The following is a 21,680-nucleotide window of genomic DNA, read 5'->3' as shown; positions in this document are numbered from 1 at the left end:
TAGGAGATGTTATGAAGCGGCTAAGGAGAGCAAAAAGTATCCCAACTTCCCCACTTGGACCAGTGAGTGGGAGGAAAACAAGTAAAAAGTGCATAATGGTGGGAAGAGAACCAGGGGGGTTATATCATGAGAAGGGAATCTGATTACCAGAGAATGGGAAGAGTGACAAAGGAAGATTTAGGTTGAAAGCACTGTTACCAATAGTATATGTATTCCAGAAAGAACAATAGAAGGATGGGTAGCATTTGGTTGGGACTTTGGGAAGGTTAAGAAGAATAGAAATGTAAGAATTCCAACAGACTGAGTCACCACATGTACAAAGAAGTATAAAGGTTTTATAGGCTATTCTTTTATTTGCCCATGTAGATTACTAGCACAGTGGATAGAGTGCCAAGAGTCAGACTTAACTGAAACTAAACAACATCTATCTAAAGCTGACTCACTGGGAGAAAAGGGTCTCCTCCCACCATCCTTCTCCAAAGGAGATTCTGATTCCTGGGAGGAGAGAAAGCAGGTTGTGGGAGTCAGATGCAGGACAGTTCTCAAAGAGGAGATAAGTGCCAGGCTAAACTTATACCTACCTAATCCCTTAAATGTTTTGGAAATATACTACTGTTTAAGGAATGTTAACATCTAGAGGATATAATTTTTAGGTTTAAGCTAAACTCTTCAAAAATTTTATTAAAAAAATAGAAAAAGACAGAAAAGGAAAACAAAACAGAACAGACCATTGCCATGTGCCCAGCACATCAGGGAGAATTCAAAATATAAAACAATACATTTCTAGTTCAAGCAAGGATATGTAATAGAAGAAATTATATTTATGAATGTCCACTTTTTCTTTGCTTCCTTGTAGAATATTCTTTTGTTCCTTGCTGTTCATTTTTTGATCTATTCTTTTTTCCCTTTCAGCCTTGCCCCACCTTCCCCAAGAAGACTATAGTTAAACACAGATATATTTAATAGATACGCACATACATATATATTCACACTTATTCACAGATCAACACACATCTACATGCACAGAGACATGCAAACATATCCCACACTCACACACACACATATGTATATGTATATATATATACATATATATATATGCATTTACCCATATGTAAAATTGCATATAAAACAATATTAGTATGGCTGACATATAATGTAGATTTCTCTCTTGATTGAATCTTTTATTTGACTTTGTCTAAAATCAATTATTACTAAGCCCAAGCTAAACTCTTAATCATTGTTCCTTAAAGGGGAAAACCCCAAAGGCATAGCCAAAAGAACAATTCACAAATTGGCCATATCCAAAAATATCTCATTCAACATTTTATATCTGATCACATCTCTGGTAGGAGGTAGATAATTTACTTCCTCTTCTGTCCTCTGGAATAGCTTGTCATTGCATTGACCACGGTTCTAAAGTCTTTTATTTTTCTCTTCAAATGTTGTCATTGCATTGTTTTCTTAATTATGCTCACTTGACAACTGTCTGGTCAGTTTCTTTCTGGAACTGTCTATTTCATGATGTCTCATAGTGAAATATTCCATCATATTCATAAACCATGTTATTTAGCCATTCTCCAATAGATGGGAACTCCACTTTTTATTTTGAAATTACTATTTTTAAAAAGTTACAATAAACAAATTAAAAAAAAGGTCCTTTTTTTTTATTTCGTTGGCTAGATCAAAGATAAGTCTAGTTTAAGGACTTCAAGAAAAGAGTTCCAAATTGCTTTCTAGAATAGCTGGAAAGATTCATAGATCTATCAATACTTCATTAATATATCTGTTTCCCCACAGCTTCTCCAACATTTGTCATCTTTTTCAGCCCGATGAATCTAAGGTAAAATCTGAGTTGCTTTATTCTCATCATTAACAACCCAGTCCCTGAGGTCAAAAGCCATGTCTTCCTCCTTTCCCAATCCCTACTTTTAACCTGGCACAAATACTCATCACTGATTAAGAGGAGCAACTCCTATGAAGAAAGTCAGTCAATAAACATTTTTGTTTCTAAATGATAAAAAAGTGTCCATCATCCCCACTGCCACCAAAACCAACAGCCACCAATAGGCAAATAAGCCATAGAGTCCCAGGAATACACTGCAATTCCCTCCCCACACCAGCCCTACTTCCAGATTGACCCACGTAAACATTGTCTGAAGAAGCAAACCTTGCAATATGACCTGGCAACTGTCCCAGAAGCCAAAGTTGCTAAAGACACAGCAGTTTTCATCACTAGTCCTTGGCACTGCCAAAATGGCTCAGTTTCAGAAATAAATTTAGCTTTATTCATAGAAATAACAGTAAATAAGATATACTGTCATCTCTTTTGCTCCTGCAATCTAAGGACCATAGGGTCTTTATATCTGACCTTTGGCTGAAATCTGTTACCTCTATTGGCAAGTAAGATCCTTAAGAGTAGACACTTTTTCTGCTTTTAGTGCAGGATTTAGCTTGGTGTTTTGCATATAATTGCTGGATAAATGATTTTTTTTATTCATGAAAACCTTAACAAATATTGATTTCTGATATAAGCTTCTCTATTTGATTTTTTTTAGGTAAAGGGAAAAAGATTACTACCACAAATTTGTTAAATTTAATTAATTCCATCTGTATTTACTCTTCCCTCAAAGCTTTTGTAGAAAGCTACAAATTAGCTTTCTAGGTTAACTAGAACTGAAATTCAAAATAAAAGAAAAGCAGGAAGAATAACTGAAGCAGATAAAATGAATTACCATGCAATAAGGTAATTCACCCATGCAATAAGGTGCCTGAAAACTTATTCTGAGATCAAGCTAGGCAAGAGAGTGTTCCATGTTTAATCTATATCAGATTGCCTGCTGTCTTGGAGAGGGAGAAGAGAGGGAGAAAATATGGAACACAAAGTTTTGCAAAGGTGAACAGTGAAAACTATCTTTGCAGATATTTGGGAAAATAAAATACTACTAATAATAAAAAAAAAAAAAGAAAGAAAGAAAGAAAGAAAAGGGTGTGTACCTAGGAAAATGTTGTGTTATGCTTCTATGTGGTTAACAAATTAGGTCTCAAAAGTCCACCTACAAATAACCACAATCATAGCCTTCACACGTTGGCCAATAGCATAGTCTGAAGCTGTCATCCTTGCATTTAAGGAACAGACTAAGGGTATAGTTTCTTTCTACCACATATACAAAGAATTTTCCACCAACAACGCCCCAAGGTTTTGCCTTAACCCAAAACAAATTTTTTTTTCAGTTGAGGAAAAGGAGTCCCATATACTTAAAGAAATTAGGTAGTGGGAGAAGAGGGAAAAAAAGACACTTAGAAATATAGAATTTATTTCTGTTGTGTTTACAATAAGATAGTTTTAACATTCTTTACATCAGAAAATAATAGATAATACTTTTCACTGTGTTTAAGAATTGCATCATGTTGCTAACAAACATTGCTTATGCTGTGTGAGTTGGGAAATATTTATTTTTCCCTTTTACTCTTTTATTAAGGCTCAGTTTTTCAAAGTTATTTTACTTTTTTTAAATTACAAGAGCAGGAAAAATATAACCACCCCCCAATGGCATAGTGCCACACATTTCCATATTTATGCTTCTATTAAAGATATGCAATGTGCCCTCCTTTTCCTGATTTTAGTGTGTGAAGGTTTATTCATCTATGAAGACAAACTATTATATCAGACTAGTGGCAGACAAAATAAGGGCTGAAAATACCAAGAGGCAGAGTTATTGGGAAGAAAAGATGCTAATAGATTACCGTGAAGGTGCTTTATTTCGATATGCACTCTTAAATTCAATTCACTGTTCCATTTGGGGTATATCTAATGAGTGGAAGGGTTTACAAATATATTACTACTTCTAACCCAAAATATGTATTTCATGGCATCGTATACTCAAATTTTGTTTCCTGAAAACTCCTAAACATTCCATCTTTAACAGAATTCAAGTTGGCCAGGACACCAGAGAAACTAATGAATATTTTTGTTTCTTTTTGTTTTCTGGGAATAGTAGGGATGGGGCAAAAGCAAAGCTAATCAGAAAGAGAATTCTGGCTATCCTTCTGGAATTATTATAAACAAGGAGCTCCAAGAAACCTTAGAAAGCATCCTTTTCAAGATTTACTACATAAGAAGTTCACTCCAATATTAATTATTCAAGGGAGTACCATTTTGATCCTTTTCATTTGAAAATGGTGGAGTCTATTTCATTCCAATAAACTACCATATAATTCCATGGAATGAGGTTATAATGAAAAATCCATTTCTGTGTTGGGCTGCTGGCAGAGGAAAGGGGCTACTTCTATCTTGTACTCAGCTAGATTCTGTGTTTATAGACCCATTTCCAACTAGCATCTTGCTGTAGTTTTTCTGCTGCTCCTCCTTGAAAGTCTCTTTGACCTTGGCTCTCTTCAAACCTCCATCCCTGAAAATACAAAACATAAAACAAGGATAAATAAGAGACACAGAGGAAATATCTACTTAGAAGGAGTTAGTTACTGTATCTTTAAGTTACATACTGCCAACATACATTCATGGAAGGAATTCCACACCAATGAAATGCTAAATAGTGCTCAACTATAGAAGGAAGCCATCTGTGTTTGCCACTGACCAACACAACACACTAAAAATCAGGGCAGGGAAAAGCTATTTTATTAACAAAGACAAATATAATTATTTCATTGACTACAAAATTTACATGAAGTGATACTATACTAGTCAAATCTAATAGTTAAAAACTACTTTTATGGGGCAGCTGGTGGTACAGTGGATAGAGCACTGGTCCTGGAGTTCAAATCTGGTCTCAGACACAACACTTCTAGCTATGTGACCCTAGGCAAGTCACTTTAACCCCAATTGCCTCAGGAAAAACAAACAAAACACAACTTTTATTAGAGAAGAAAAAGAAATTCAGTAAAATGTAGATTTACCACAGCTAACATGATACCACTTGTTTGACAATGAACTGGTTTTTTTTTTTTTTTTTTTTTTTGCCTTCTGCTTTTTTGTTTGTTAAGAAATATGGTTTCTCAACTTACAAGACTGTGTGAGGATACCATACACTCTACAAACACTTTTAGTGTTAAGCTTTATAATGCAGAAGTAAGGGGGAAAAAAGACTGAGACCAAAACCAAAGCTGAAGTGCTTGGAGGCTGGGTCAAAGTCCAGAAATTCCTGCAGGAGGTGGAGTCTAGTCTTAATCACTGCATCCATGATTAAGTAGTGCTATACACAATTATCTAAGATTATTAGAGGGAATAGAGTACAATCCAAACAACAAGCAAATAGGAAAAAAAGAAAAGAAAACACTAAATACAATGAAAAATTTTGGATTTCCAGGGGTAAACCCAGAAGTGAATAACCACCTACATCCAACAGAGTTATAGAGAGAAGAATTACCTGATCACAAAAGCTATAACAATATATACCTAGATGAAATTAAGATAAAAGACAAATACATGGGAAGAGTTCTAAAAATGTACCCAAAAGGAACCACAAAAATGAAAAGCAAGTAAAAATAACTATAAACTCCTCCATTTAGTCCCAGAATGTGCACAAAAAGATAATGAAAAGTGGACAAAAAGGATTTCTTCAGAAACTGAGTGTGACAATAAGAAAAGGCATAGGTCCAGAGCAGGAGGTAAGGCCAGAGCCTGCCCCAGATAATTCAGAGCCTAACCAGCTTAGCAACTTGATCACCCATCAGAGACACAAAAGGAGACAGGGCCAGAGGGGCAATAACACTAAATCACTGCAGGGAAGGGGGTTCAGACAGCACCAAGACCAACCACACCTGAGCTATAGCAAATGAAAGGGATAGGATGAAATCTGGAACACAGCATCCAGAGTCACCCAAGAGGCCTGCTATAAGCTTCATCAGCAATATTTTTGGTGGCACTTAGATCTTCGGCAAAAAACAGAAATAAATTTGGGAACAGAATTATAAAAAGAAAGAGCCATGGGTCAAAACTAAATTGAAAGTTGTATCAAAATTCAGACATTCCTACTCACATAATTCAAGAGTAGAGAAAGAAGCATAATATGATCCAAATTCAAAGCCCAGTTCAGAAAATGAGGCTGCAGATAGGAGTACACTGAAGGTAATACCCAGTACATTAAAGAAATACATGAGATTGAGAGAAAATCAAGAGGTAAATCCCAAAGAGAGAAGCTCCACAACAAATCTAAATAGAATCAAAAGTTGGGGTCAGGGCTGAGAGGTGATGATAGACCCCCTTTAATGAAATAAAAGACTTTGAAGAATTCCTAACAAAAAGGCCAGAGCATGGCAGTATCTTTGAAATGTAAAATGTAAACACAAGAATCAAGAAAATGAAAATTTATAAATTTATAAATAGAAAGAAACTACATTGATAGCTTTCTCTTCAGATTTTATTAATTTTCCTTCTCCATTTTTAATTTTGATTTTCTTCTCTTTTTAAAAAATCACATTAATTGGTTTATTTTATTAGTTTAAAAAGTAGCTTCAAACTATACCCAAAGGGCTATTTAAAATCATGCACACCCTTTGATCAAGCAGTATCATTACTGAGTCTGTATCTCAAAAAAATCATAAAAGAAAAAAAAGAACCTATATGTGCAAAAAATATTTGCAGCAGCCCCTTTTATAGTGGCAAGGAACTGAAAACTGAGTGGATGCCCATCAGTTGGGGAATAAGTTATGATATAACAATGTAATGGAATATTATTGTTATATAAGAAATGATGAGAGGCTGATTTCAGAAAATCTGGAAAGATTTACATGAACTGATGCTGAATGAGAAAAGCAGAACCAGGAGAACATTGTATCCAGCAACTGCAAGATTATGTGATGACCAACTGTGACAGCTCTTTCTGCACTGTGATGATCCAAAAGAATTCCAATAGGCTCAGGATGAAAATGCCAATCATATCCAGAGAGAGAACTATGGAAACTGAATGCGGACTGAGACATAGTATTTTTATCCTTTCTTTGTTTGTTTTTTCTTTCTTGTGGTTGACATCTCTTTTGATCTTATTTTTCTTACACAACATAACAAATATGGAAATGTTTCAAAGTAATATACATGTATAAACCATATTAGATTGCTTGCTGTCTTCCGGAGGGGATGAGAGAAGAGGGAGTGAGAAAAAAATGGGAACACAAAATCTTACAAAAATGAATGCTGAGAACTATATATATATTTGGAAAAATAAAATAACTATTTGAAGGAAAAAAATTTTTTAGCAGGTTTCTCTGAAAAAGGTCTCATTTCTAAAATACCTAAAGATCTGAACCAAATTTATAAAAAGAAAAACCAATCCTTAAAATAATAAATGGGTAATAGATATGAACAGGTAGTTTTCAGAGGAAGAAATCAGCTATTAATAGCCATATGAAAAACTTCTTGAAATCACTAACAATTAGAAAAATAAAAATTAAAACAATTCTGAGGAACCACCTCACTATAAGAATGCCTAAAATAAAGAAAAGGAAAATGATAAATGATAATTATTTCTCTCCACCTCCCCTTTACCCACCTTAAAAGGAGAGGATGTGAAAAAAAAGATAGGTACCTTAATGCATTGTTGATAGAGCTATGGATTAATCTAACCATTCTGGCAAAGAAATGGAAACAGATGGATTGTGAAATAGCTAAACAAGCTATGTTTGGCTTTGATGGAATGGCATTGATGGAATACTATTTTGCTGTAAGAAATGAAGTCTAAAAACAAACCTGGGAAGACTTGTATATATTGATGTAAAGTGAAGTACGCAAAACCAAGAAAACAATTTACATAGTAACAACAATATTGTAAAGATAACCAATTGCGAAAGCTGTATTATCTGATTATCTGATAAACACACTAACGTCACAATTTCAAAGGTCTCTTGATATATATATATATAATTCATCTCCAAATAGAGAGCTGATAGACTCAGAATGCAAAATGAAATTTGCTGGGGGGTTTTCTCCCATGTTCTCATTCCCCCACAATGTGGCAATTATGGAAACTTATTTTATATGACTTTATATTTGCAATGGTTTTTATATCTCTTGTTTTCTTGATGGCTAGGAAGGGAGAGAAGAAGAAGGGAGGAAAGGGGAAGAAGAAAGAATCTGAAACTGAAAATAAAGTAAAATTGAATTTTTAAAATTATGAAAAAGATAATGTTAGAGAAACCTGGGGAAAATCATAGGAACTAATGCAAAAATAAGTCAAGTAGAAATAAGAAAATAATTTATATAAGAACAGCAACATTGTAAAAGCAACTTTAAAAGCCTTATGGACTGTGATATATGCAATCCCCAATCATAATTCTAGAGGAATTATGCACAGTGCTCTATCTACTAGGCCATCTAACTGCATTTATGTTACTATTTTAACAAATGTCATATATTCCTTTTTTTCTTCTCAATTTGTTTCTACATTTATCTTTACTTGTGCTTAGCACAGTGGCTGGCAGCATATGGTAAATGTGATAAATGTTTTATTTATCTACTTACCTAGATGAGCCAATAATGACTTTACAATCCCATTTTCTGTATTGTGAGTTTAATAAGCAACCAATTAGGAAAGCTAAGAGAGACTGGGTTATTAATAGATATATTTTTCCCAATCTAATATTTTTAATTTTAATATCAAGGAAGGAAGGCCTAATATGCTTAATTTATACATTAGGTATTCAATTTAATATAGCTGGCACTGTGACATTTCAGTGCTTAGAAAAAATCCATTTTTTTCAAATGCATTTGGAATTCTCTGACATGGGTAAAACAAAGAACTTGGACAATAACAAAATGATGCAGATTGTAACTAACCATCTTCTTGAGCTGCTATGGGGGGGGAGGGGGGAAATTATTTCCTGATGAGAATTAAGTTTCTGAATTTAGCCAGGCTGTGCTGAAAGAACAGATAGACATACACACACATACACAATTCTGTTGAAGAATGCCAGTTGAAAGCTGTCCAAAATTTGGTAGGGGGCCACATAGAAAGTGATCCATTGGTACAATCTTCCAGAATTCAAGGCTCATACTAGCCCAGGCTGAAGGCCTGGTGCAGGAATTTAGGAGCGGGTTCAAAAAAAGAACTTTTATATTTTAGAATACTCATAGACAACTATATCTTACCAGGGAAGCTCAGTCAATCCTCCTTGCACGGCAATAGCAGACTTAACCCTATTTGCAAACTGTACTGCATCTTCATTTTCCTATAAGGCAAAGTCAATGGTTAAATTTCTCATAGGAATATTCCACAAGTTTTCTTTGGAGTGAATTATTACATAGGTATTGTTAAAGAAGTCAACTTCACAATTTATCTAATTTATAATCTGGGTCAGCCATAAAAAATACTCTAATCACAGACATATATATGCTAGATATAAGCATCCATTCACCTTTTATCTCATTTAGCTATGCAATAAAATTGCAAAAGAGCGAGCTAGCTATTGGAAAGTGGCTGAGTTTCATTTATGATCTAAGACAAGGTACAACTTTCAGTAATGGGTCTATAGGTCAATGAAGCTAACAGATATCAGAAAACTATCATATCTCCAATGGCTCAAGATCTCACAGTATCATTTTATTAGGCTGTGGCTAAACTACCATTAAAACATGGAGTTTGAACTGCTGAGAATGCATTTGAGCAGTTCAACTTTGGCAAACAAGCCCTCTAGGTTTCTCAGGATTAAGCTGGTCATAGTAGCAAAGATCAAACATTATCTGTACCCTACCTCTCTGGTCATTGGAGGCAGGTACCACACATCACACACTATGGCCCAGCTGGTCATCATTCGAAGCAAGTAATTCACCATGTTGTATTTACTACTGTTCCAAAAGGCATCACCAAACTGAGGGTTATACTGCAAGAGAAGAACAAAATATAGTGCTGTAAACTTCTGAGCAAACTCTAATTCCCTCAAACAATTTCTGGGGATAACAGCCAAAACCTTCCACCTGACCCCACCAACTATTTAAATACACAACACAGTCTATTCAGCAATTGGAACTGCTAGGGTTGCAAAAGATAGAACTCTGAAAAAGAGGCCAAAAAAATATAAAGTTCATTCTTCTGACAAGAGCTACCAAAAATCTGGTCCAAGCTGACGCCCTCATTTGTTTAGAGCATGATCCTAATGAAGCTAAGATTGTAAACTGGGTCTGGATAAGCCACCTGACTTCCCAAAATAAAAATATTCTATTTCTAAGCCACAAACAGAACCACAGAACTCAGCTGGTTGTTACTGATTTCTGCAATTCTCTATAAAGTAGAATGGTTCTCAGATAAGAATGTACGATTGGTATACAGGATTGCTTGCTAGCTAGAGGAACGGGGGAAAAAGGGAGAAAAATCAAAGGTAAATATTGAAAACTATCTTTGCATGTATTTGGAAAAATAAAATACTGTTAAAAGAAAAGAATATATGATTAGCTTCATTTAAGCCATTAACACTAGTGATGGCTAGTAATTATAGGCCCTTCTAAAACAATCAAGAACATTATTCTTCACATATAAAGTATAGTATGATTATACTAAAAATGCAGCAAAGGAAATGGATCATTTTCACATAATCACAGTTTTAGAAAAGCCACCAATTTCATTTAAGATGTGATATATAATGTACCTTTATTGCAACTGGATATATAGTGCCTCCTATTTCAAAACTTCCTTTTTTAAACATCATGACTGAAGTGTTGTTTATACAGGTTCCTAGCCAAATAGACACAAAAAAGAATTGAAAAGTTACTCATGCTTTTAAGCAAATACCCAAGTATGTCCTGCAAAGTGAATTTTGTCCAAGACTTGCACACATTATACACTCCTCTAGTCACATAAGTCAAGTCTTGGCTAAAAAAGCAGAACAAACAGAAGAAACATTTCTTTTACATTTGAGTTATTTCAGCATCATAATGTGTTATTCTAATTAAAAAAAAAAAAGTCACATAAAGTTCCACTTGGCACAAATTACATTTTCAACACCATTAAATTAAGGAAGGCAGACATCCTTCAAGAATTCTTAAGTAAAACTTAGCAAACCATGGACATTCTGTCTAAGAATGGACATCGATAAGAAAGTGAGAAAGCAGACATTCCCATAAGCTCACAGAGATGAAAGTTGTAAGAATTCCCAAAAGTAAATTCCCCAATGGTCCCAAACCTCTATTTTCTCCATGTTTTTACTCAGTCCTTAAATAAATTAAAGGATTGGAGATAATACTTGTCCTTACCTTCAGGAAAGATTAAAATGGGCAATTTCTTCTTATCAGCAATGTGTTCCCTCAGTCTGAGAAAAAGAAAAATAATCAAGCTGTTAACTTAAAAAACATGGGAAAACTTTTCTATACTCTTTGTAGGAGTATGAGAAAATAAAGGAAAAACTGGATGCTAAAAGTCAAACAGATCACAAAAGAATCAATGTCTTTGCTAAACAAACACAAAATTGTTTGAGTCATTTATATGCTATAACTTCCTGAGATCTACTTTTACTGAATCCCCTTATTGATGCAGTAGAAAAATACATTCTGTGAAAAACTGAGGAATTAGAAATGACAAAGACAAAACAAAATTATCAGTTGTTTGCAGATAATTTTTTTCTCCCTCTTTCTTTAGTAGTCACTGTTTTATTGTCCTTTCCACAACTGACATCACTATGTTATCTTATTTTCTTTCATTGTTTTTGTCTCTGTCTTCCCCTTCTGAGTCTATCATAGTATTCCTTCCAGAGTCTACTGTGGTAAATCTCAATGATATTTTATAAACCGTGAATTCTTTCTCTATCATCATGCTATTTCTGGTTTGAGTTTGTTTGCTTCTCTCTTTGAACACCCCTATATATCAAATGGATAGATCAGATAGTCAGAATTACAAATACACATATCTATTTATAAATAGACATATCAATACATATCTACCTATAAGTTATTCTATCTTTAACCTATTAAGTACCCATTTGGTTTTGATTAGCAGAAGCACAGAAAATCTTTTATAATCTCATAAGAAAAATCCATCATAATTATGCATTATTGTTTGAAGTAACATTTTATTTTTGCCCTTTGTCTTTATATCAGTCACTTCTGGGAAGTAATGAGGAATCTCCTCCTCCTTAGTCTCCTTTCTAAGAATCAGAAGCAATTAAACTCACTACAATGACCCTATATGTGATAATATATATAACTTTCTGCCTCAGTAGTTCCTCTCCCTCTTTCATATTTTTTTAAATTTATTAATCCACTCAGTTTGGAACTCCTGCCTGGGAGCTAAGCTACCTTCACAATCAAGCTACCTTCTAATCATCTGTCTACCCTTTCCATCTGCCTTGAAACTACATACCCTCTGTTCCTTTTGTTCAAAGCATACTCTGTAAAGCAATACTCTCATTCCTTCTATCAGTTAAGTGTCACAGTGGAGAAAACTGGGCAGACTGAACCTTGAGTCAGGATAACCCAAATTCAAATCTGAACTCAGATACTTAGTAGCTGTATGACCCTGGACAAGACACTTTAACCCCTGTCTACCTCATCCTTAACTTTCAAATGGGATAATAATTGTACCTGCTTCCCACAACTATGAAGATCAAATGAGATCATAATTTTAATAATTTAATAAATGCTTATTTCCTTCCTATACTGTTATTAATCTCAGCTCCCATGGGACCAGTGATAATCCTTTTGCAGATAACTCCCAGATGGATCATCTAGAGCTAATATTTCTACTGAGATTGGCAGCATCACCAGCTTTCTGCATGAGAGTGCTCACTGAAATTTCTCTAAGTTTCTCAAATGTAAAATATCCTGAGACAGCTGGAGTGGTGATTATTGGACTTGCAAACCCATTTCAGACAAATGCCTGTTATATGATTCTGGCTAAGTCACTTAATCCTTTGAAGATCCAGTTTGTTCATGGGTAGATTGGGGAGGAAGATCTGAATCCTAAGATATCCTGGACAGAGCCTTGGAGGAATCCCAGAACTATGAATTGAAACATGGATCTAGCAATAGGGATTGAAAAGTTTCAGGAATAGTGTCAAAAAGCTAAGGGAAAAATGGGAGATCAGACAATGTCAGAAGCTACATGAAAGCCAAGAAGAGGGAGGACCAAAAGGGAAAAAATGATTTAATCTAGTAATTAAGAGATCCCCAAAAACCTTGAACCTGTTTCTACTGTCTGTGGATTTTCCCAAACCAGACTGCAAAGACATGAGAAGTAAGAGGAGTGAAAGCAACAGAAAGCTTTTTCTGGAAATCTGGTTGAGAAAGGAATAGAGAGAATAAGAGCTGCCTTTTTCCCTTAATTATTCTTACTGCCTAGATGTTAGGAAGACTCTGTTTGGCCTGTATTTGCCACAACAGAAGGTTCAATAAGCTTCTACATCCATTTCTACCTATACATAGGTTTGAACTCAAGATACTCCCTCTCCTTAAAGAAAAAGAAGATAATCAGGTAACAAGGTGAAAAGGATAGAGTAGTGAAGATAAAATCAGGAAGACCCCCTAAACTTAGACTATAGACTAGGCACTATGCTACCATCAAAAGAGTAAATAAGGACCCAGGTTTTCAAAAACTTCATCTAAGAAAAGTTAAAAAAAATAAAAATAAAAACTTTACTCTCCCCACCAACTTGGCTCCCCTTTCCAGTCTTCTGACACCTTACATTTCCTCCCCAGACTCTGTGATCCATTGGCACTGGTCTCTGTTATTCCTCAACAAAGACATTACATCTCCTGATTCCCAGCATTATCACTAGCAATCTCCCATGTCTACAAGACTCTCTCCCTTCATCTCTACCTCATGGCTTTCCTTGCTTCTTCCAAGTGTCACAAAAGTCCAATCTTTTGGGGAAAAAAAAAAAAAAGCATTTTCCAACATGCCTTAATCTTAGGATGGCTCCTCTGAGATTATCTCAAATTTACCTTGTCTGGAATATAATTTAAATCTATAATTTGTGTATGTATACAAAAATATGCACACACATACATCTTTGTATATATTTATCTGGATGTTGTCTCCCTCGTTAGACTGTGAAAGCAGAGATTATTTTTCCCCCTTTCATTATAACCCTGATATTCAGCACAGTACCTGAAGCACAATAGGTGCTTAATAAATATAGATAGGCACAATAAAATTTTATTTCACTAATTTCTAGCAAACCTGTCTCCCTTCTTCTCTCCCCACTCCTTTCTCTTCCTCCCTCCCTCCCTCCCTCTCCCCCTCTTTTCCTCCCTCTCTCGCACACACTCTCTCTCCCTCTATGTATCTCTGCCTCTCCTTTCCTCTTTTCCCTCTCTCCCCTCTCTTTCTCCCTCTCTCTCTCTCAAACACACACACACACACACACACACACACAGACCTTTTCCATTATCTATCTAGTCTTTTAAAAAGAGATCTCAGAACCATAGTTTTTAGAAACAAAATTCAATATTTATCACTAGAAATAAGAGTATTTTTTTTACCTTTCAGTTACCAGATGTCGGTCCTTCATTTCTGAACGTTCAAACCAAACATGTGGGCAAGCCTTAACCATGGCCCTTTGAATGACTCCCATCAGTCCACCATGAACCTGACCAACCTGCAATTCGTAATTACAAAAGAATGAAATAAACAAACAAAAATACAAATAGCTATCCACAGAAGCTTTTTAGTAAATAGTTAAAATTTACCATACTCTCTCATAGAGATAATTTTTATCTACATCTATTCTGGTAGAAGAATAGCAACTGACAAAAATGGTGAATGAAGAGGGAGAAAGGGAGAGAAGGGGGGAGAGAGAGAAACAAGACAGACAGACAGACACAGTCACAAAGAAAGAGAAAAGAAACAGAACCAAATACTAAAATTAGTATTTAAGTCATATTATCATGATGTATAGCTTTAAACATGGAAGGGAAAAAACTGAAACAATCCCTTATCTATAATTCCTAATTGAAAACAGTATGGCAGAAGCTATCATGTCACAGGCATAAGAATTAAGGCAACATTTTCAATTCAGTTACAATCACTTGGGTACAACAGTGCACCTTTCTTCCTCTCTTGAGTCATGCTGTCTGATTTAATTTTTCCAACATCAATTACTCAACAACAAGGCCTTATATACCTACTACACTGATAGGAATTTCAGAGAAAAATTGAGCTGGCTGGAGAATTGAGTAGGAGAATGAGATTTGGCTGGATCCAATTTAAGAAATGATAGTACAAAATGGCATAGAACATAATAATGGTGAGCCAGGGCACTACAATTGGAACTCCGAAACTTCGAAAAAAGCCAAAATAAGTCTCTCGGGGAATTTCAGGGCACTAGATCTGGAGTTGGAGGATCTGTTTCTGAATCCAACCAAAGCAAGTCAGTTCTCTGAGGGAGTGGCCCTCTGTGATCTCCTAGGTCTATTCCAACTCTAGTGCTATGACCCCATGTGATTCTCTAACATGATAGATAGATCCTCCATGGAGAATTTAAGAAAACAGTATTAGAAGGCATGAAAATACTGATCTGATGACTGATAAGAAGACCCACAACAATGATTCCATAGATCCCAATAATATGCAAAAGACTGTATTGGGTATAGTGGCGAGGAGGGAGAAAGAGAGATAGAAAAATAGTTACGGCACCTTTCCTGCTCTCATAAAGTTTATATCTAAATGGTTTTTATAACCATTTTATCAGTCAAATCAATTCAGATTTTAGAATAATTATATTTACATGAACCTTGGCCTATTTGTTATGTTTTATTGCTGCATTTATCCTTGATATACCCATGTTGTCCTATGAGGACTACCAATTAAAAAAGAAACCCAGTAATTCAGATTAATGATAAGTTACTCAATAAGAATGGCCTAATTTAGAACCATACCTACCCTCAACAACACTAGCTTGCCAAAAATGTTCAAGAAACATAGTAGGTGCTTAAAAAACATTTACTATCTATTGACTAACAAAACTATTTGGGCACGAGTATGGGGCCTGCATCTATAGAGATACTTTTGCAGAGTTCTACTACAGAGATACTTATCTGTTTGGCATACTATTTGATGACTAGGACAAACATACATACATAAATATATGTGTGATTTTTTTAAAAATTACTGCTATGATTAGACTTTTGCAAGAAATATCAATTTTTATGGGATTTTTTTGTCTTTTGCATGAAGTTTTAGTCTGCGCAAATGGCCTTAATAGAAAAGATAAAAATTATAAGTCTAAAAACTTTATTCTTCAAAATTAATGATGATTAAAATATAGCTTTGCCTCATGGCAAAGCATGACATCAACTTCATTCAAAGTCTTTATGAATTCTGAGTCAATATCTATATCTGGAAAATGTGTTATCCATACACAAAAATTAACGTTCTATTAAGTCAAAAACAATGTTTCTGAACCATTCACAAAAGACACTGGTATGTGACTTAGCAGTGGGTTGCTCTCACCATGGCGTAACATCCATCAGTTGTCAAGATCAAAACATCTATTGGGGAAGTATGGTTGGCAACACAAATGCCTCCTTTTTGTGGTCGGTACTGCCTGCAATCACAAAAAAAAAAAAAATCACCACCAACTCTTCTAAGAGAATTTAGGGTTAGGGTCTTCTAAGAGAATTTAGGGTCGACTCTGGGATGAACAATGAACTTTTTTTTTAAATTTGTAAAGCTTTTTATTTTCAAAACATATGCACAGATAATTTGACATTTACTCTTGCATAGCTTTGGAACAATGAACTTAAATTAGATGCAAAAAAAATTTTACTTTCTAGAGAGCTCAAAAACCAAATCCATTTCATTGAGATAAAGAGACAGATGAGCAATTTTTGTTTTTACTCATAAAATTATAATTGTAATGAACTTTGAAATCTAGTTCAACCAACAAACTAAGTACAGAAAGCTAAAGTGCTTTTAGATTGTAAGCTCCTCCAGGGTAGGGATGGTCTTTTGGTCTTTCTTTGTATCCTCAATACCTTATTACACACCTCCTGGCAGGCATTTAATAAATGTTTATTGACTGACTAGTTCACCCAAACATGTAACTAGTTAGTGACTAAGCCAACACTAAAACCCAGGTCAGTCATCAAACCCTCAATATGATAGTCTTTCTATCACACCACACTATATGTTAACTCTTATTATTTTTCAAAAACTTGGATAGGGTCCAATAATAACCAGATGAGATCTGAGCCATTAACAAATGCATCCCATATGTAAAGTACTCCTTTTTTATTATGTTATTTATTTGTTATGTTATTATTATTATTATTATGTTAACTCTAAGGAATAATATTCCATTAGACTTTTTTCTACATATTTTTAAAATTCAAAGGCAAAAGCCCAAGGTTCACCTAAAGCATTATTTTTTGTGTTATATAGGCCACTTTTCAGAATTATGTTTTTAAATGGATAAAATAGAGGATTAAAAAAGAAAAACAATGTGGTAAAATGACAGTATCAATATATTTTTAAAAGCTAATTCACATGCCTCAAGTTAAGAATCTCTGACCTAGAGAATACCACCTGAAATTCTCTTCAACTCACTTGTTATGGTAATGAATAGTACCAGAAAGAGCTCTGACACAGATCCTGCAGCAAGTCAGATGGACCAATTCACTCAGCCAGTTCTTTATACTGTAGGAAGAAAATAACTGAGTGTGAAATTGAGGATATACTTAAAGAATAGATTACAAGTTGTTGTTATTCATATTACAAAGAACAAATGGCATTGATGCAAGACTTTAAAGTGTGCAAAGTACTGAACATTAACGAAACAAAGTAGTATTGAATTTATTACTCATGTCAATCCTGTAAATTAGGTACTTCTGGACTCATTATCCCAATTTCAAATTCCAAGATGATTTTTTCAAAGCACTTAAAGTATAGCCAAGGTAATTTAATAGGTGATAGTGAGAATTAACAGGAGAAATACTGAGATAATGATTGAGTTAATAAGAGAGTGCTTTCCATTTAAGAATAGCAGAAAGTAAAATGAGCTCCTCTTTAAAAACAACAACAACAACTCCCACACAGATCTGGCGAATATGTCCTGCTCAGAAAATCCAAGAAAAAAATCATGACAAGGCATTTTCCAGTCTAGTTCAGAAGAGAAAGAAAGACAGAGAGATCTATGAATACCAGGGTGGGATCTGGCCAGGAGTGTACCAGACAGAAAATCACCTCCACAGAGTGACTGTGTACCAAGGCAAGAAAAAGCCCCAGAAGATCCAATAGAGAAGCAGTCATATTTGTACACAGCTCAGCAACAGGTGCCAACTGGCAATTCTGCTACTCCCCATTCCTAGTCACAGATCCAGAGAGGATTGAGGAAAGGATCTACACCTAGGATGCTGTTAAAGGCTAGAGAGCTATTAAGAAGGACCGTAGGCTGCAGACCCGGAGAAGGTCAGAAACAAGTAACAGCTGTGTGGCTCGGAGAAATCTTCAGACGCTGGGTATGGAGTCTGATGGGGGCTGGGATGATCATCAGGCAGGAAGAGGTCCTAGATTCATCAGTGGGAATGTGGGGAAAAGGGATGCTGAATCCCTGCTTCCAACCAGCCTCTCTGTCTGCTCTGTCTCTCCCCACCAATCCCAGGTCATAGATCCAGGGAAGACTGAGAAAGGGAGCTTGTCATTAGGGGATAGGGATAAGGGTAAGGATAAGGATCTGTCAAGATCCCCAGATGGCAGAAGCAAAGAAGAGATGGTTCAAAAGAAAGCAGCAACCGTGTGAACTGGAGGATCCCCATCAGCACAGCAGGTTTCACTTGCCATTTCAAACCCAGTTTGAAACCAGCAGACGTAATAACTAGGGGAAGAATCCCAATCCAAAGGGAAGGTAACTCTTTTTTCACTATGAACTAAAACTTTTCAGATGGTAAAAAGTAGCTGAAGCAGTAGCTTCTGAAATTCCAAATGGGGCAAGCCCACAGGCCTGCTGCCACATTCAAACCCAGGTCAGAGTAGGGCTCAGAATAGAGGGCCAGACTCAGAAAATTCTGAGAACTAAAACTTGCAGGTCCCCTGTCTAAGCTGCCTTTAAGATTCCAGAATTACACAACATTCAGTACCCCCAAGAATATAACAAAGGAAATAGCCTAGATATTCCTTACAGAAGTACAAAGAACCCGGAGGGAGGGAAGAAGGGAAGGAGAGAGAAAAGGTGGGAAGGAATGAGGGAGGTAGAGGAGAAAGGTAGGGAAAGAGGGAGAAAAGTGGGAAGGAGGGAGGGAGATTGAGGAAAGGATTTCCTAAGCAAAACAAATTCTAAATAAGGATGGGTGAAAATATTTATAGTTTATTTCTTTTGCTGTGGAAAGAAGCTGGATGCCACCTGAATGCAATTAGGGAATGGCTTAAAAAATTACTGTATATATAATAGCTATAAATCTACATATAAATAGATATAGTTTGATAGACAGATGTATATATGTATGTATATCTATATATACACATATATATGTACACACACACATATATATGCATAATTACTGGATTACTACATGGTGCTATAAGAAATGATCAAGGCAATGGTTTCAGAGAAAGATGACGTTTTATCAACTGATGCAGAATGAAATAAGCAGAACCAAAAGGGCAATTTATGGCAAAAATACTGTAAGTAAACAACATTGAAATATCTAAAAATTCAGAGCAGTATAATGACCAAATAGGATTCCAGGGAACTAATGATTAAATATGTTACTTACTTCCCTTACAAAAAGATTAAAGACTCAGACTGAAGAAAGAGACAGGTTTTTTGAACATGGCAAATATAGAACTTTGTTTTACTTGACTATCATTTTTTTCTTTGCCAATTGAAGTGGGAGGGAAAGGAAGAAAAATGTATTTTTTACTTATTGAAAAAAATTAATTAAAAAAGATGAATAAAATATTATATATAAGTGAGATGGGGGCAGCTAGATGGAGCAGGGGATATAGCCCCAGCCCTGAAGTCAGGAAGACCTAAGTTCAAATCTGACTTCAGACACTTATGAGCTTTGTGGTGCTAGGCAAGTCACTTAACTCTAAATGTCTCACCAAAAAAAAAAAAAATGTATAAGATGATATCTCTAAATGTATGTAAAGATAATCAAACACACTAACAAAGAATAAGCACTATCTAGGTATGGCTGAAAATAAAACATTTTACCTGCTATTTGGGAGCTGCCCAACCATAGTAGTTCCTATAACCAGCAAACTAATCCCAAAGAAAGCCAACGTAATTCTGTAAAACAAGAAGATAATACATGGAAAAATTAGTCATACCCTCCCAAAAAGGGGCTGCCTGAAGGATCAGAATGGCTAATTTGTTATGGATTTGGTTATTGATACTTATTGTATAATAGTGTATCATACTTACTTTGGCATGTCTGAGCAAGGTATTTTTGTTTGATTTTTTTTCTAATGAAATATTATGAAAGATAATCCTGGAATTCAACTACTTTAAAAAATTACATCTAAAATCAAACTATAGCATAAAGGAATAAGAAATTTGATGGCTCTGTCTTCAGAGCAATAACAAACACTCAGATATTATTCAATCTAGAGACAAGAACAAAACACACCATCTCTTGGCTTCATTAATTTTTCCTGGCCATCCCCTATGGTCATCTCATCTCTGCCTCCTGACTTCATTTAAGTCTGCACTAAAATTTCATGTTCTCCAGGAAGCCTTTTCTAATCTCTCTTACCTTCCCTCTCATAATGTTTATCCAGCATATAGCTTGTTTGTACCTATTTGTTTGACTCCTTCATTATGTTAGGAGCTCCTCAAGGACAAGAATGGGATGGTCTTTTGTCTTTTTTTTTGTATCTGATATTTAGCACAGTGTCTAGCACATAGTAGGAATTTAATAAATGTTTACTGACTGACCTGTCTATTACACTTTCAGATTTACAAAGCACTTTCTTCCAGCCAAGCCTTTCAATTAAGTAGAACAAATATACCCTTATTTTATAGATGAGAAAAGCAACTTGTTCTAGATCACACAATTTGTCATGCTGGGGCTCCAAAATATTGTATTAGCACATAAGAAGTTCAGAGGTAATTAATATATCACATTTATTCCTTATCTTTCCTTACCACTGCAAATTTAACAGCTTCCTCATTTTCAAAGATAGCCAGGAAACCTAACAAGGAAGCAGTTACTACAAAAAATGTGAAATTAACAGCTTAAGAGGCAAAGATCTAAATTTTAAAACTTTTTGAAGTAAATGTTTTAATTTGGAAAAATTACTTGTACTTTGTTTTACAAACTGTAAAAGGATATTTAAAATTTAAAACTTAAAAATACCATCACCACCCTCAAAGTTTTCTTTATCCTTTTTTTCCCCAAGACAGCTGGTTACATTATGTACAAAAAACTTAATGAGAGGAAGAGAGTGACTTGCTTACCAAAAAAAAAAAAAATCGGCCAGGTTGAAAAAACTTGATTCTAGTGAAATACTATATAGAATCATCCTTTTTTTCATCTCAGATAAAGGCTAATTTATTTTACTCTTTATGCTATCATTATTTTCTAGCTAGAATAGTAAAATACCACAAATTGATCTTCTACAGTGATCTTAGGGGCCAGATGTGGGTACAGCCCACTGCAAAGAGTTTCAAGCAGTATATTATCAAATAGTGCTAAGAAAAAAATTCAAGTGAAACACTGACTTTCACATCTATAATCTGTCAGGGATGGTTTTCCAAAAGACCTATTTGGTTCCTGCTTTTAATTATGGACAAATAATAAA

General features: G+C 35.0%; 1 protein-coding gene across 1 annotated transcript in view; it reads right to left on the bottom strand.

Annotated features, from left to right (window-relative positions):
• Positions 1-3,292: 3,292 nt before the first annotated feature.
• Positions 3,293-21,680, bottom strand: part of GPAT3 (glycerol-3-phosphate acyltransferase 3) — a 54,681-nt gene continuing 36,293 nt past the window's right edge. Inside the window, exons 4-12 of the mRNA XM_003772967.4 lie at positions 20,092-20,166; positions 17,484-17,573; positions 16,389-16,482; positions 14,420-14,535; positions 11,198-11,253; positions 10,594-10,679; positions 9,703-9,831; positions 9,101-9,180; positions 3,293-4,409 (exon numbers count right to left, since the gene is read on the bottom strand). Coding sequence (XP_003773015.1) covers positions 4,298-4,409; positions 9,101-9,180; positions 9,703-9,831; positions 10,594-10,679; positions 11,198-11,253; positions 14,420-14,535; positions 16,389-16,482; positions 17,484-17,573; positions 20,092-20,166 — 838 coding nt within the window. The 3' untranslated portion in view covers positions 3,293-4,297. The remainder of the gene's footprint in view (positions 4,410-9,100; positions 9,181-9,702; positions 9,832-10,593; positions 10,680-11,197; positions 11,254-14,419; positions 14,536-16,388; positions 16,483-17,483; positions 17,574-20,091; positions 20,167-21,680) is intronic.

This window comes from Sarcophilus harrisii, chromosome 6 (genome assembly GCF_902635505.1).
Source record: "Sarcophilus harrisii chromosome 6, mSarHar1.11, whole genome shotgun sequence".
Taxonomy (NCBI): Eukaryota; Metazoa; Chordata; class Mammalia; order Dasyuromorphia; family Dasyuridae; genus Sarcophilus; species Sarcophilus harrisii.
The sequence above is the reverse complement of the archived record's forward strand: the minus strand, read 5'-3'. Positions and strand labels throughout refer to the sequence as shown.